Source organism: Anolis sagrei, chromosome 3 (genome assembly GCF_037176765.1).
Source record: "Anolis sagrei isolate rAnoSag1 chromosome 3, rAnoSag1.mat, whole genome shotgun sequence".
Classification (NCBI taxonomy): Eukaryota; Metazoa; Chordata; class Lepidosauria; order Squamata; family Dactyloidae; genus Anolis; species Anolis sagrei.
In genome coordinates this window covers 267,561,172-267,576,973 of record NC_090023.1, presented here as the reverse complement: position 1 = coordinate 267,576,973, position 15,802 = coordinate 267,561,172, and the positions used below count along the sequence as shown (strand labels likewise).

The 15,802-nt window shown below is 40.8% G+C and overlaps 1 protein-coding gene across 1 annotated transcript in view; it reads left to right on the top strand.

Annotated features, from left to right (window-relative positions):
* Positions 1-15,802, top strand: part of PSMD1 (proteasome 26S subunit, non-ATPase 1) — a 178,209-nt gene that overhangs the window by 27,771 nt on the left and 134,636 nt on the right. The window contains exons 14-16 of the mRNA XM_060767308.2: positions 507-703; positions 3,410-3,505; positions 4,373-4,437. Of these exons, the coding sequence (XP_060623291.2) occupies positions 507-703; positions 3,410-3,505; positions 4,373-4,437 (358 nt within the window). The remainder of the gene's footprint in view (positions 1-506; positions 704-3,409; positions 3,506-4,372; positions 4,438-15,802) is intronic.

Genomic DNA, 15,802 nt, shown 5'->3' with positions numbered 1-15,802 from the left:
TGTTAGAGGGGGATCTTTGTGGATTTCTAGAATTGGACCTAAATCTTAGAAACGCTGCAAGATGTGGCCATTCTTTAATAATAGATGGGCATCTACAGCTGCCTTTGGAAAAGGTGTTCAGTTTTTTGTCACTAGGGGGCCACCTGTACCTGCATAGGATCATCATTTTAGGATGACACAAATGATCAGATGACTTTATCATTTGGAGACTTTTGCTTTTCATTATCCCAAGACCTGCCCTGAATCTTAGAGATGGAAAAATGGCATTGTCCATTTTGTTATGTCCTATATCAGGCATGGGCAAACTTGGGCCCTCCCTCCAGGTGTTTTGGACTTCAACTCCCACAATTCTAACAGCCTACCGGCTGTTAGGAATTGTGGGAGTTGAAGTCCAAAATACCTGGAGGGAGGGCCCAAGTTTGCCCATGCCCGTTCCATATTGGATATGTTTGGGAGATAGCATGGATGTTGAAGTATTCTGACTTCCCTTTCATTCCTACTTAAAGGTGAAGCAGCTGGTTTAGCTCTGGGCCTTGTTATGCTTGGATCCAAAAATGCTCAGGCGATTGAGGATATGGTGGGCTATGCTCAAGAAACCCAGCATGAGAAGATCCTGCGAGGCCTTGCAGTTGGCATTGCCCTGGTGATGTACGGGAGAATGGAAGAGGCCGATGCCCTCATAGAGAGTCTCTGCAGAGATAAGGTGAGTGTATCTCTTCTTCCAAAATAGCATTTGCTCTTTTTCGGGACTACTCAAATACTCTTCAAAATATAAAATGGAGGGAGGTGGTAAAACCACCTCTGAGTATTTGTTGCCTGAGAGAAGACTGTGAAATAGTACATGGGATCGCGATAAACAGATGACTTGAAGGCACACTTACTTTCATTCTTAGCTGAATGTTTACTTGACAACAATAATAATAATAGAATTGATTAATTGAAGAGAAACAACTGGAAAAGCTGACACGATATGAGGATTTAAAGATCAAACTGCAAAGACTGTGGCACAAGCCAGTAAAGGTGGTCCCATTGGTGATCAGCACACTGGGTGCAGTGCCTAAAGACCTTGGTCTGCACTTAAGCACAATCGGTGCTGACAAAATTACCATCTGCCAGCTGCAGAAGGCCAACTTACTGGGATCTGCACGCATCATTCGTCGATACATCACACAGTCCTAGACACTTGGGAAGTGTCCGGTGTGTGATCCAATACCACAGCCACCAGAGTGATCTTGTGTGCTGTGGACTCATCTTGTTGTTTTTCAAATAATAATAAACCAGTAGAGGTTGTCCCAGTGGTAACTGGCACACTGGGTGCCGTGCCAAAAGATCTCAGCCGGCATTTGGAAACAATAAACATTGACAAAATCATGATCTGTCAACTGCAAAAGGCCACCTTACACGAGTCGCCCCAGGGCTGAGAGTGGCGGTCAATAAATGCAAGAAATAAATAAATAAATAAATAAATACTTGGATCTGAATGCATCATTCGAAAATACATCACATAGTGTTCAACTAGTGCCCTCATGCTAAGTCTTACTTGTGGCAGCCCTGTCTTGTGTTTACTTGTTAAGATTCCTGGAAAGTGGGTTTATAATGGCCTTCCTCTGGGGCTGAGAGAATGTGACTTGACCAAAGCCACTCAATAGATTTCAGGGGCTGAAGGGGATTTGAAGCTTTTGGTATGGAATCTTAACACTCAGACCCTTTACTATGTTTGCTGTCATTACTTTTACTTTGAGTCACTTCAGTAAAATCAGTCCATGGACAGCAGTACCACCTTCAGACACTAGGTGGCAATCATTTCTAAGGAATTCTACTAGTTTGTAATTTTTATATGGCATATTTTACAAAAGAAGGTATATTTCAAACCAAAAATGAAGCCTTCTCCCATGTGCTTATCTTCTAATGTTTTAGACAAAACTTCATCAGCAGAAGTGAACATCAATGATCATCTGGGATAGTAGCAATTATACTACAAAATATTGGGAGGAGATCAGCATGGAGAAAGGCTTTATAGTACACTAAAAAAGTATTATGCTAAGGACAAAGTTCAATGCCACTACGGGGCAAACATCTCTGATACGTACATTATAACCCTTAAAAGTGTGTGTGTATTGCTGTATTGCAAATAATATAAGTGAAATTGAAGGGGTATGTCCTATCTAAGTTTATCAAATATATTGATATTTGAATCAAGATTTTTTTGCTTACTTTATGCATTCATATCAGAAGCTATTCCAGTATATCTCTCTGTGTATGTATTGTCGAAGGCTTTCATGGCCAGAATCACTGGGTTGTTGTAGGTTTTTCCGGGCTATATGGCCATGTTCTACAGGCATTTTCTTCTGAGTAAACAGAGAGTAAACAACATAGAGTAAACAATCCGGCACATCTAATCACCTCTCAACAAAAGATTCCCCGAGGCACTGCCAAGCCATCAAATGCTAATTAAGGTGGTCAGTTGAAACATTCACACCTAGCTCCAGCAGACAAGAGTCCTTTGCCCCACCCTGGTCATTCCACAGATATATAAACCCATTTTCCTACTTCTAACAGACCTCACTACCTCTGAGGATGCTTGCCATAGATGCAGGCGAAACGTCAGGAGAAAATGCCTGTAGAATATGGCCATATAGCCCGGAAAAACCTACAATAAACCAGCTATTCAGGCAGTTTACAGTCATGATTACACGAGTGTTTTTAGCTATTGAATGGATTAGTTTTTAATGGCTGCAGTGATACATGATATGTAATATTACATTGCTATCTTAAGCCTTTTTGGCAGCACAGTACATGCACCTGATATTTTAGGCTTCTGCTTTGCTGTGATAAACTTGTGATATAAATATTTCATTATTTTCAAGAATGTAGAGGCCAACTTAACTGTCAACAACTAGTGGAGAAATGTCAGCAAATTGGTGTTCTGTAGCTAGCTCACTTTGATATGAGTTTAAACAGGGACCATGCAGCATCATACTCAAAGATATCTTCAAATATGAATGGAATATTTTCATGGGGAAATTGGTGATGCCTAGTTTGTGTAGAAAAACAGTTTTCCAGTTGTTAAATAGAATTGAAATCAAACCTACAGTTTGTTAGTCTCTCTAGTTTAGGGATGTAAACACTGATGGTGAGCATCAGTTTCTTTTGTTTCTTTCTGTCCTGCTGTTCACCAAAGACATCAATCAGCAGTCTTGAGGATTGATTCATGCTGCTTCTGTTGTTTATTGATGTGGTCTAGGAGTACTTCTGGAGAAGTATGAGAGTTTGGGATCAGAAATGGTGGGAATTGAATTTGAAACCTCTTTTGTGCAACTTATCTCTGGCTCTTCCATATAAGTCTCTTCTAACTTTTCCCTACTTGAGTAGGCATTAAAGTATTAAACGTACCATACTTCTATTCCAGGATCCCATCCTCCGCCGTTCGGGGATGTATACGGTCGCAATGGCTTACTGTGGCTCTGGAAACAACAAGGCAATCAGGCGTCTGCTGCATGTTGCTGTAAGTTCTTCTGGTTTTTGAGTAGAAGGTGGGATTATTCTGGTTGTTGCACAGCTCTTTTGTGAGGCAAGCCAACCCTGACATTGACATGAACCATGGTTGTGATTACTTATAGTTTAGAAAAGGCATGAGCAAACTTTGGCTATCTGGATGTGTTGAGATTAACTTCACAATTCAGCAGCAGATCAGTTGCACGACTTCAGTAGCTTCTTCCTGCACAGTATTTTCAGTCAATGCTCCCACCGCCTGCAGTCACTCTGGAACCTTTTACAGACACTTGAGCACATGCCCGGCCATTGTCAGTTTTACCATTGTCTTTCCCCCAGTCTAGATGACATTACAAACTTACCACAGCATACAGTTATATCTTGTTTTAGTAGACAGGTTCTTTTAATCAATTATATAGAGCCTTCGACGAACAACATCATAGCACAAGGAGAGAGAATACACTGTACATGACTTCCTTATATACAATTCTATACAATTACACATAGCAATCTCTGATTGGTTCCCAACTCATTAACTTAACTCAGACCCAGGGTTACACCATTCACAATCACCTGGACTAGGCCAGAACACATTCCCCAAATGAAATTCTATATACAGTTAATGCATGACTCAGCATTTCCAATAGAAGCCCATTAGCAGTGCATGACTCAGCTATATTACATTACAATACATTGTAAAAACTGACAGGGTGTTTTGGACTTCAACTCCCACAATTCCTAACAGTCTACCGCCAATGTTTAGCATGCAAATACAGAGGGAAAACTGTACCTATCTCAGAAGTTGCATAATTGCATAATTTATGTTCCCACCTATATAAGTGTTTGCTTTCATTGTAGAATCTTTCTACTTCTTTGATAGGTTAGTGATGTCAATGATGATGTGAGACGAGCAGCCGTTGAATCCCTGGGTTTCATTTTGTTCAGGTACAGTTTTTGTTTCTTTCTGTCTGCTGTTTGCCAAAGACATCAATCTGCCGTCTTGAGGATTGATTCATGCTGCTCCTGTTGTTTGTTGATGTGGTCTTAGGAGTATAATACATTGGTTTCTGGAGAAGTATGAGATTCTGGCAAAGTATAAGATTGCAGCGCGGGGAAGCGGTCCCAGTACTGCTATGAATGTGTAAATTGGCTCTCATCCTCAGATGTATTTAGAGAGAGGCTAACAAATGGTGTAGCTGCAGTTCATTCTTGTGACAAATATCCTTCTACTGTCAAAGGCTGTGTATTTGTCCTGAGTCATAGACTTTAGCTTTCCCGAGAAAGAACCGTATTTCACTTGGTGACAGCAAGGAAGAAAGATTGTAGTGGCGCACACTCTCTGAAAAAATATATACCATACTTCAAAACTAAAAACATGTGCTTGTTCTCTTGCTGTTTAAATGCTCAAAGAATTTTTTTATTTTAAAATTGGATGGCATTTAACTGATCTGCCATGTATGATTTATTTGTGATTAACTGATTTGTTTCTATGCATAGTCCACTGATGACACAAGTTGGGTATTCTTTATGCAGAATTCAGATATTTTCCCAAATCGAAAATTGGTTGCACTGTTGGCTGAAACAGTGACACTTTTTCTTTCCTTGTTTAATGCACAAAATTATTTCAAAACATTATATATTGTAGTTGTTTGGATTGACTGTTGTGGCATAAAGCTTTGTGGGTAGCGACCCATTTGAGATTTTTTTTTTTGGGTTGTTGTAGGTTTTTCGGGCTATATAGCCATGGTCTAGAGGCATTCTCTCCTGACATTTTGCCTGCATCTATGGCAAGCATCCTCAGAAGTTGTGAGGTCTGTTGGAACTAGGAAAAAGGGTTTATATATATGTGGGATGACCAGGGTGGGACAAAGGACTCTTGTCTGCTGGAGCTAGGTGTGAATGTTTCAACTGAACACCTTGATTAGCATATAATGGCCTGACTGTGCCTGGAGCAAACTTTTGTTGAGAGGTGATTAGATGTCCTTGTTTGTTTCCTCTCTGTTGTGGTACTGTTGTAATTTTAGACTTTTTAAATACTGGTAGCCAGATTTTGTTCATTTTCATGGTTTCCTCCTTTCTGCTGAAATTGTCCACATGCTTGTGTATTTCAATGGCTTCTCTGTGTAGTCTGACATGGTGGTTGTGAGAGTGGTCCAGCATTTCTGTGTTCTCAAATAATATGCTGTGTCCAGGTTGGTTCATCAGGTGCTCTGCTATGGCTGAGATTTTTTTGTGAGTGGCACCAGGCTAGGCAGGTGCTCACAAACATGAATGGATGGAATGAGCATAAGCAAGACTAGGAAGCCAGGAGTTATAAACATAGGTGATTATTCCCTGAAGTGGTTTACTTAACTATCATTCGAAGGTTGCGAAAAGCCTTTGTCCATTCCATGTATAAGAGAGAATGCCTGGGTATCTTGAACTTCTCCCCACATTCAGTCAGTGGGGGACTGACTGTAATCAGAAGGGCTGGAAGGTATAAACATGCAGGAAGTGGAGGCGGGAAATATTGCATAACCCAATATTAATCACATGGCCCTCCACATTTGGTTGTGTTTCAACTGGCTCTAGCACAGCAAGTTTGTCACCAGTTGCAGCAAATTTTGCCAACCAAAAAGGTTGACAGTTCAAAGCCGGGTCAGGGTGAGCTCCTGACCTTCAGCCCAGCTCCCCTTCCACTTAGGCGATCGAAAACAGCGATGTGAGTAGATGAATAGAAACCGCATTAAGCGGGGAGGTATTTTAGGCATGGTTCTTCAGAGGAAAGTTTACGAACAAAGAAAGCACCGGACAAATTGACACCAAATTTGGACACAATACACCTATCAGGCCATAAAGTGACCATCACTCATAAAAACACTGAAAAACACAGTGGAAGGGGCTTAAAAAGCCAAAAAAAAGTCACAACGCATGCGCAAAACCACATATATACACATATATACACAAATATATACACACACATACACACACATATATGCACACACAAAACACATATACAGACTGGGCCACAACAATGCGGGGACAGCTGGTAAATACAGAAATATATAATATTTCCTTGATGCTATATATGTTGTTGTTCATTCGTTCAGTCATCTCCGACTCTTCGTGACCTCATGGACCAGCCTACGCCAGAGATCCCCGTCGGCCGTTACCACCCCCAGGGTCTCCTTCAAGGTCAGTCCAGTCACTTCAAGGATGCCATCCATCCATCTTGCCCTTGGTCGGCCCCTCTTCCTTTTGCCTTCCACTTTCCCCAGCATCATTCCCTTCTCCAGGCTTTGCTGTCTCCTCATGATGTGGCCAAAGGACTTCAACTTTGTCTCTAGTCTCCTTCCTTCCAGTGAGCAGTCGGGCTTTATTTCCTGGAGGATGGACTGGTTGGATCTTCTCGCAGTCCAAGGCACTCTCAGCACTTTCCTCCAACACCACAGCTCAAAAGCCTCTCTCTTCCTTCGCTCAGCCTTCCCTAAGGTCCAGCTCTCACATCCGTAGGTGACTACAGGGAAGACCATGGCTTTGACTAGGCGGATCTTTGTTGCCAGTCTGATGTCTCTACTCTTCACTATTTTATCGAGACTGGACATTGCTCTCCTCCCAAGAAGGAAGCGTCTTCTGATTTCCTGGCCACAGTCTGCATCTGCAGTAATCTTTGCACCTAGAAATACAAAGTCTGTCACGGCCTCCATGATGCTATATATATATGGTGTATATAAAACATACATATGGTATATGTTTTTAGGCATTCCAGAATTTGATAAAAGTCTGAAGTATACATTAAGCTTGTGTTTACTCTTGGGCCCCATTCCCAGGATGCCTCATTATGTACATATCTGCAAATACAGGTATTGCTGAATCCTAAATCGAAAGCACTTCTGATAACAAGCATTTCAGATAAGCAATGCTCAACCTGTAAATATACAGTTTTGTTGCTCCATGGAATTTTATTTTATGTTGTTTGGATATATTATGTGATAGTAATAATGAATGGCTATTTATAGCCACACTGCTAATATGCTGTGAAACATACTTTCCTGAAAAGGCACACTGCACAAAAAGAACTGTGGTTGTCATTCTTGGAGAATGTGGTCTTCCTTGTGAGAAGCGTTGTGCTTTCCTTAACGGTGATTACAACGGAAACTTGATGCTTGACTCATGTTAATGTGATGAGTTGAATGGGGCAGAAAGAATGCTGATTCGTACCTCCTAGAATCTGTTGGTTGTTGAGGATGTCATTGGCTTTGCTTAATCAATGTGATTTTTTAAGGAGTCATGTAGCGCTATTGAGACTAACGGAAGAAATGACGTGTTTCAAATAAATATCCTTGGACTCCAGTTGACTTTACCAGATCTATGCATTGAAACCTCTGTAGTCCGGCATTTATGTACCAACTAGCCGTCCCCTGCCACACGTTGCTATGGCCCTCATGAGGGTTCTGTGTGGGAGGTTTGGCCCAATTCTGTCATTGGTGGGGTTCAGAATGTTCTGTGATTGTAGGTGAACTATAAATCCCAGAAACTACAACTCTATAATGTCAAGGTCTATTTCCCCCAAACTCCACCAGTGTTCACATTTGGGCATGTTGAGCATCCGTGCCAAGCTTGGTCCAGATCCATCATTGTTTGAGACCACAGTGCTCTCTGGATGTAGGTGAACTACAACTCTCAAGCTCAAGGTCAATGCCCACCAAATCCTTCTAGTGTTTTCTCTTGATCATGGCAGTCCTGTGTGCCATGTTTGGTCCAATTCCATCATTGGTGGAGTTCAGGATGCTCTTTGATTGTAGGTGAACTATAAATCCCAGCAACTACAACTCTATAATGTCAAGGTCTATTTCCCCCAAACTCCACCAGTGTTCACATTTGGGCATGTTGAGCATCTGTGCCAAGCTTGGTCCAGATCCATCATTGTTTGAGTCCACAGTGCTCTCTGGATGTAGGTGAACTACAACTCTCAAGCTCAAGGTCAATGCCCACTAAATCCTTCTAGTGTTTTCTCTTGGTCATGGCAGTCCTGTGTGCCATGTTTGGCCCAATTCCATCATTGGTGGAGTTCAGAATGCTCTTTGTAGGTGAACTATAAATCCCAGCAACTACAACTCCCAAATGACAAAATCAATTTTTTGAGTAAAAAACATACATTGGGTTGTTAGGTGTCTTGTGTCCAAATTTGGTGTCAATTCCCCCAGTGGTTTTTGAGTTATGTTAATCCCACAAACGAACATTACATTTTTATTTATATAGATTGGTGTGTGTGAGTTATAAAAAAATGCAAAACATGTGGATGTGATGATTTGGTTGCATTTTTAGCTTCAGTGGGGATCATAAATGGAGAAAGGGTGGAGGCAAATTATTTGTACAAGCCAGGAAGCCAGTCATGAAGTGGATATGAATTGCATTTTTTTGTGAAATGTGTACATTTTAAAATCTTTGATACGAGAATAATGAATTGCAATACAGAAAAGGAAGCTGGTAGCAAAGCATAAAGCATAGTGAATAGTTGTTGCTGTACTTGATAAATCTAGGCCTTCATTTCCCCGAATGGGAAAAAAAAAACTGGGTTGAAGAGTATTTTTGAGAGGCTCCGGCAAGTGGGGCTCATCTCTCCACTTTAAATATAACTCTTATTGAAAGTTTCCACAAGGAGTTGCCAGCAGTGGAATTAAGTTTGTAAAATCGTGTTAAGAGGACATCATTTAAATGAAGTGTCTGGGAAGTATCAGAGTAAGGATGGGTAATATGTAAGCAGCGAATGCGAATCACTTTTAGGAGGATAGAATTGCAATGGTTCTTGAGGGTGCAAATGTTTAAAGGCTTTTCCAGAGTGACCCTTGGTAAAGGTTTTGGGACAGCAGGTAACAATGCCCTCAAGTACTGCATCAATAATAAATAATATACTGTATATAATCAAGTATAAGCCTAATCAAGTATAAGGCTGCCCTCGGCTTATACTCGAGTCAAAGTTATTTATTATTTTACTCTGCTATTACTATTATTTTTATTAAATTTATTACTTTCCTCTATTGTTGGTATTATTACATTTGCATTATTTTATTCTATTATTATTTTATTTCATTTATTTTACTCTATTTATTATTATCATTATTACATTTATTATTTTACTCTATTATTGGCATTATTACATTTGCATTATTTTACTCATTATTTCATTTCATTTATTTTACTCTATTATTATCATTATTACATTTATTATTTTACTCTATTATTGACATTATTACATTTGCATTATTTTACTCTTTTAATTTTACAACATTTATTTTACTCTATTATTATTATTACATTTATTTACTTCATTGTTGTTGTTATTACATTTATTATTTTACTTTCTTTAGTATTATTGGAAGGTTACGCAAGCACATTGACACTGAAAAAGGTTAGAAGAATGGTTTAATCAAAGTTGGTCAGTCTTATTTTAAATTACAGTTTTATGTAAACATTGAAAAACATTTAACCTACTGTTTCTTCAATTAATGTAATTTTATTGGTATCTATATTTATTTTCAGTCAGTCAGTAGCCTTTATTTCGGTCAACAAACCATCGGCTAAGTCAAGTGAAAGTAGAATGATGAAATACAACAATTAACAATTAATAATATATTTATTTTGTATTACCAGTAGCTGCTGCATTTCCCACCCTTGACTTATATTCGAGTCAATAAGTTTTCCCATTTTTTGGTGGTAAAATTAGGTGCCTTGGTTTATATTCGGGCCGGGTTATACTCAAGTATATACGGTAACTATTATTTAATGAACCATTAAGGACCTTAAGATCATCCCAGGGAGTCCCTGCTCTCAGTCCCACCACCATCACAGTCGTGTTTGGTGGGGATGAGAAACAGAACCTTCTCCGTGGTGGCCCCTTGGCTGTGGAAGTCCCTCCCTAAGGAGGTTAGATCTGTCCCCTCCCTCCTGACTTTCCAGAAGAATTTAAATACTGGCTATGGGAGCAAGTGTTTGCAGAATAGACTGATTTTACTGGTGAAGATGAGATTTTATTTGACCACGATTTGGACTGATTTGGATGATGTTTTTAACCTGGTGAACTGTTTTAATGCATATTGATAACTATTTTTTATATATTTCTGACTGTATTTTATCATGTGTTTTATATTGTGTCGGCATCTAATTGTTGCCTGTTGGAAGCCGTCCTGAGTCCCTCCTCGGTAGTCGAGAAGTATGGGGTATAAATGCTCTAAATAAATAAATAAGTAAAATTTAGCCCCCCCTTGGGGGTGGTGCACAAAACCCCATGGTGCACAAAATCCCATGCATTTCCCACCCTAGACTTATATTCGAGTCAATACTTTTTCGCATTTTTTGCTGGTAAAATTAGGTGCCTCGGTTTATATTCTGGTTGGCTTATACTCTAGTATATATGGTAACTATTATTTAATGAACCATTATTAAGGTATTTACAGTACATCTTATCCCAGAGGGCCTTGCGGTGGCACTGCGGGTTAAACCGCTGAGCTGCTGAACTTGCTGACCAAAAGGTTGGCAGTTCGAATCTGGAGGAACAGGGTGAGCTCTTTCTGTTAGCCCCAGCTTCTGCCAACATAGCAGTTTGAAAGCATACAAATGTGAGTAGATCGATAGGTGCTTCTTCGGGAAGATAACAGTATTCCATGCAGTCATGCTGGCCACATGACCTTGAAGGTGTCTGCAGACAATGGCGGCTCATCTGTTTACAAGTGGAGAAGAGCACAAACCCTCTGAGTCAGACACAACTATACTTAATGTCAGGGGAAACCTTTACCTATTAATTATTTCTGTGAACTAGATTAGCACATTGGGTGGCAAACACCGCCGAGGAAAGTATCATTAGCAGAATTGGCAAATTGCCTGCATTTTTTTTCAATTAAGTATATTTCCCACCTGAAAATAGCTAACAACAATAAAATGCAGATAAAATATCCAGCTGTAAACAAATCCATTACCTAGGCTTGCCATTGCCTTTCTGTGACGCGGAGAGGATGTGATTCACCCAAAGTCACGCTGTGGCTTTTATGGCTGAGCAGGGATTCAACTCCTGCTCATAATCCAACTCTCAAACCGTTACACTACACTGGTTTCTCTCCACGCAGAATGGATATCCATTAATAAGTATGGTTTCATCATGCGCCTAACATAGAAAAACGTTTGGAGGATGCCGAGTATCTTCGGGAAGCTCTGAGAGTATTGTCGAAGGCTTTCATGGCCGGAATCACTGGGTTGTTGTAGGTTTTTTCGGGCTGTATGGCCATTTTCTAGAGGCATTCTCTCCTGACGTTTCGCCTGCACTTTGGCAAGCATCCCCAGAGGTAGTGAGGCCTGTTGGAGCTAGGCAAAAGGGTTTATATATCTGTGGAATGACCAGGGTGAGACAAAGGACTCTTCTTTGTTAGAGCTAGGTGTGAATGTTTCAACTGACCATTGTATGCTAATCAAGGTGGTCAGTTGAAACATTCACACCTAGCTCTAACAGAGAAGAGTCCTTTGTCTCACCCTGGTCATTCCACAGATATATAAACCCATTTTCCTAGTTCCAACAGACCTCACTACCTCTGAGGATGCTTGCCAAAGTGCAGGCGAAACATCAGGAGAGAATGCCTCTAGACCATGGCCATACAGCCCGAAAAAACCTACAACAACCCAGCTCTGAGAGTCTTGAGCATCATGTGTCACTTCTTAGAATTGGAGTGTAAATGCCTTTTGTCGCTTGCCACCTACCATTCTTCTTCCACATAGAATCGTAGAGTTGGAAGTGACACAAAGGCGATCCAGTCCACCCTCTTCGGCTAGGCAGGAAGGCACAACACAAACCCGCCTGACTGATGGCCATCCAGCCTCTGTTTAAAAGTATCCAGAGAAGGAGACTCCACCGGACTCCCAGGCAGCAGCATAATCCACTGCTGAACAGCTCTAACCACCTGGAAATTCGGAGAGGAGATATAATAGCCATGTATAAATATGTGAGAGGAAGCCACAGGGAGGAGGGAGCAAGCTTGTTCTCTGCTTCCTTGGAGACTAGGACATGGAACAATGGCTTCAAACTACAGGAAAGGAGATTCCACCTGAACATGAGGAAGAACTTCCTGACTGTGAGAGCTGTTCAACAGTGGAACTCTCTGCCCCAGAGTGTGGTGGAGGCTCCTTCTTTGGAAGCTTTTAAACAGAGGCTGGATGGCCATCTGTCAGGGGTGATTTGAATGCAATACACCTGCTTCTTGGCAGAATGGGGTTGGACTGGATGGCCCATGAGGTCTCTTCCAACTCTTTGATTCTATGATTCTATGATTCTAGGGAAGAGTGGACACCCCTGTGGTGTTGGTTTCTCTCGCTCTGTCCCAGTTCTTGAAAAATTCCTTCACATTCTGTCCCTGTGACAATCAGATTTTGGAGAATTTGAGTTGTCGTGGAAACAAGGCTTGGTGATAAAGCTTCAGTGGAGACACCTTTTCCCCATGATAATAACGCTTCCAGGAGCGAATTTCTCTTCTGCGGGATAGATTTCCTCTCACTTGCTGTTGTCTCACGCTGTCTGTAATTAGGAGTTGTTTGTAAGTCAGGTGTTTGTAATTTTAGGACTTCCTCTACTACTGAAATGGCTCTGTGTATTTCATTAATGTGACTACAGAAACATACATGTCTTTCAAAAATATATTTCAAGGCTATGCAATAGCAAAAGTAAAAGGTAGTGTAGACTAGAGTTTCTACTAAAGCAGTGTAACAAAGTTTTATTGTCGAAGGCTTTCATGGTTGTTGTAGGTTTTTTCGGGCCATGGTCTAGAGGCATTCTCTCCTGACGTTTCGCCTGCATCTATGGCAAGCATCCTCAGAGGTGGCGAGGTCTGTTGGGACTAGGAAAATGGATTTAAATATCTGTGGAATGACCAGGGTAGGACAAAGGACTCTTGTCTGCTGGAGCTAGGAGTGAATGTGTCAACTGACCACCTTGATTAGCATTTGATGGCCTGGCAGTGCTTGGGGCAATCTTTTGTTGCGAGATGATTAGATATCCCTGATGGTTTCCTCTCTGTTGTTGTGCTGTTCTAATTTTAGAGTTTTTTAATACTGGTAGCCAGAATTTTTGGGGGGCTTTTGAAATTATCAAGCCCCTGTCCCTCATTTATTTACTCGGTACAGTTCTCTCAGTAACTCATCCCATTGGGTGACTTAAGGTGGATTCTGTCCTGTTGTCTATAATTGCATGTCCTAGGATGGAGCTTTTTGTCTTCAGCCCTGGATCTTAAAAGAGATGCCTGCAGAAGAAGAGTGGTTTATCTATTGACTTGCACAAGTTCTGAGAAATTGGATGGTTGGGAGGGAGGGGGGTGAAGAGGAAGGGGCCCTGCTGCGCATTGAGAGCATTGAGCCACATGTTTATTTTTCAGCAGCTCCAGCAACACCTTTTCTGATCACAGCCACAGGCTGCAGATCTTGTTTAACTGCTGACCTTTACGCTGAGTGCATATAACAAGTCGACATGTTCATAAATGTTTCTATCAGCTGATTTGGAAAAATAAATACAGTTCCTATGACATAGCTTCTGAGATTTCAAATTTTTAAAGCATGGGTCACGGTGACAAGACAGAAATCTTTCCTGCCCCGCATCAGTAGGCGATTTAAAGGCAGGAGTCTCTTTTGAAACCTCATTGTTGTCTGTTTGCTTCCAGGAGATCAGACTGTGTCATTCTATCTATATAAATAAAAATGTAATGTTCGTTTGTGGGATTAACAGAACACAAAAACCCGTGGGTGAATTGACACCAAATTTGGACAGCATACACCTAACAACCCAATGTATGTCCTTCACTCAATTTCTTTTGATTTTGTCATTTGGGAGTTGTAGTTCTTGGGATTTATAGTTCACCTAAAATCAAAGAGCATTCCGAACTCCACCAATTATGGAATTGAACCAAAGGTGACACACAGGACTCCCATGACCAACAGAAAATAGAAGGGTTTGGTGGGCATTGACCAAACGTGGCACACAGGACTCCCATGATGAACAGAAAACATTAGAGGGTTTGTTGGGCATTGATCTTGAGTTTGAGAGTTGTAGTTCACCTACATCCAGAGAGCACTGTGGACTCAAACAATGATGGATCTGGACCAAACTTGGCACAAATATTCCATATGTCCAAATATGAACATGGAGTTTGGGGGAAATAGACCTTGACATTTGGGAGTTGTAGTTACTGAGATTTATAGTTCACCTACTATCAAAGAGCATTCTGAACCCCACAAACAACAGAACTGGGGCAAAACCCCCATGACCAACAGAAAATACTTAAGGCCATCCAGTCCAACTCTCTTCACCAGGACAAGAACATCTAATCAAAGCCCTCCTGATAAAGAGCCATCCAGCCATAAATATAGATAGATATGATTCACACACAAACATATATCTATATAAATAAAAATTTAATGTTCGTTTGTGGGATTAACGGATCTCAAAAATCACTGGATGAATTAACACAAAATTTGGACAACATACACCTAACAATCCAATGTATGTCCTTCACTCAAAAAATTGATGTTGTCATTTGGAAGTTGTAGTTGCTGGGATTTGTAGTTCATCTACAATCACAGAGCATTCTGAACCCCACTAACGATGGAATTGGGCCAAAGCTCCCACACAGAACCCTCATGTGGGTCACAGCAACACGTGGCAGGGACGGCTAGTAATATCATAGATTTGAAAAGGACCCCTCAAGAAGGACAATGATATGTTGCATGTTCCAGAGTAGGCAAACAAGACACTCTCCACATCAACACTGACAAAGAAACAACAAGGAATACTGTTTACCCACAAGCAGAAAGAAATTACATATATTAGAAACCATTACTTTATTTTCCAGATCACCAGACTGGGCCACAGCAACGCATGGCAGGGGACAGCTAGTTGTTTTATAAATATTTCAGCTGACACTTTTTTTAAAAGGGAAATTTTGTGGCATTTACATATAATGTGGGGATATAATTTAAAATTCTGACATACTTTTACTTTATACTGTGAGTGGAGCCCAGAAGTTGGGACCACACAGAGCCATTTCCTTGCTCCATTTATCTTTGGAATATGCTGGAATCATGTATGGCAGGAGGATCGTTTGACCTTCCAAATATTAGTGGGCTGTAAATGTAAAACTTAGAGATCCTAGCCAACAGACTCTGTGGTGAAGGATTCTGGGAAATGAAAGCTCAAGAACATCTGGAGAACCCTATGGTTTCTATCAATAATTGAGAAAAAAGAGGAGTCACCTTTTTAACAACTGGAAGCAAAATGGGTAATTGAGGTATTGGCTGCATT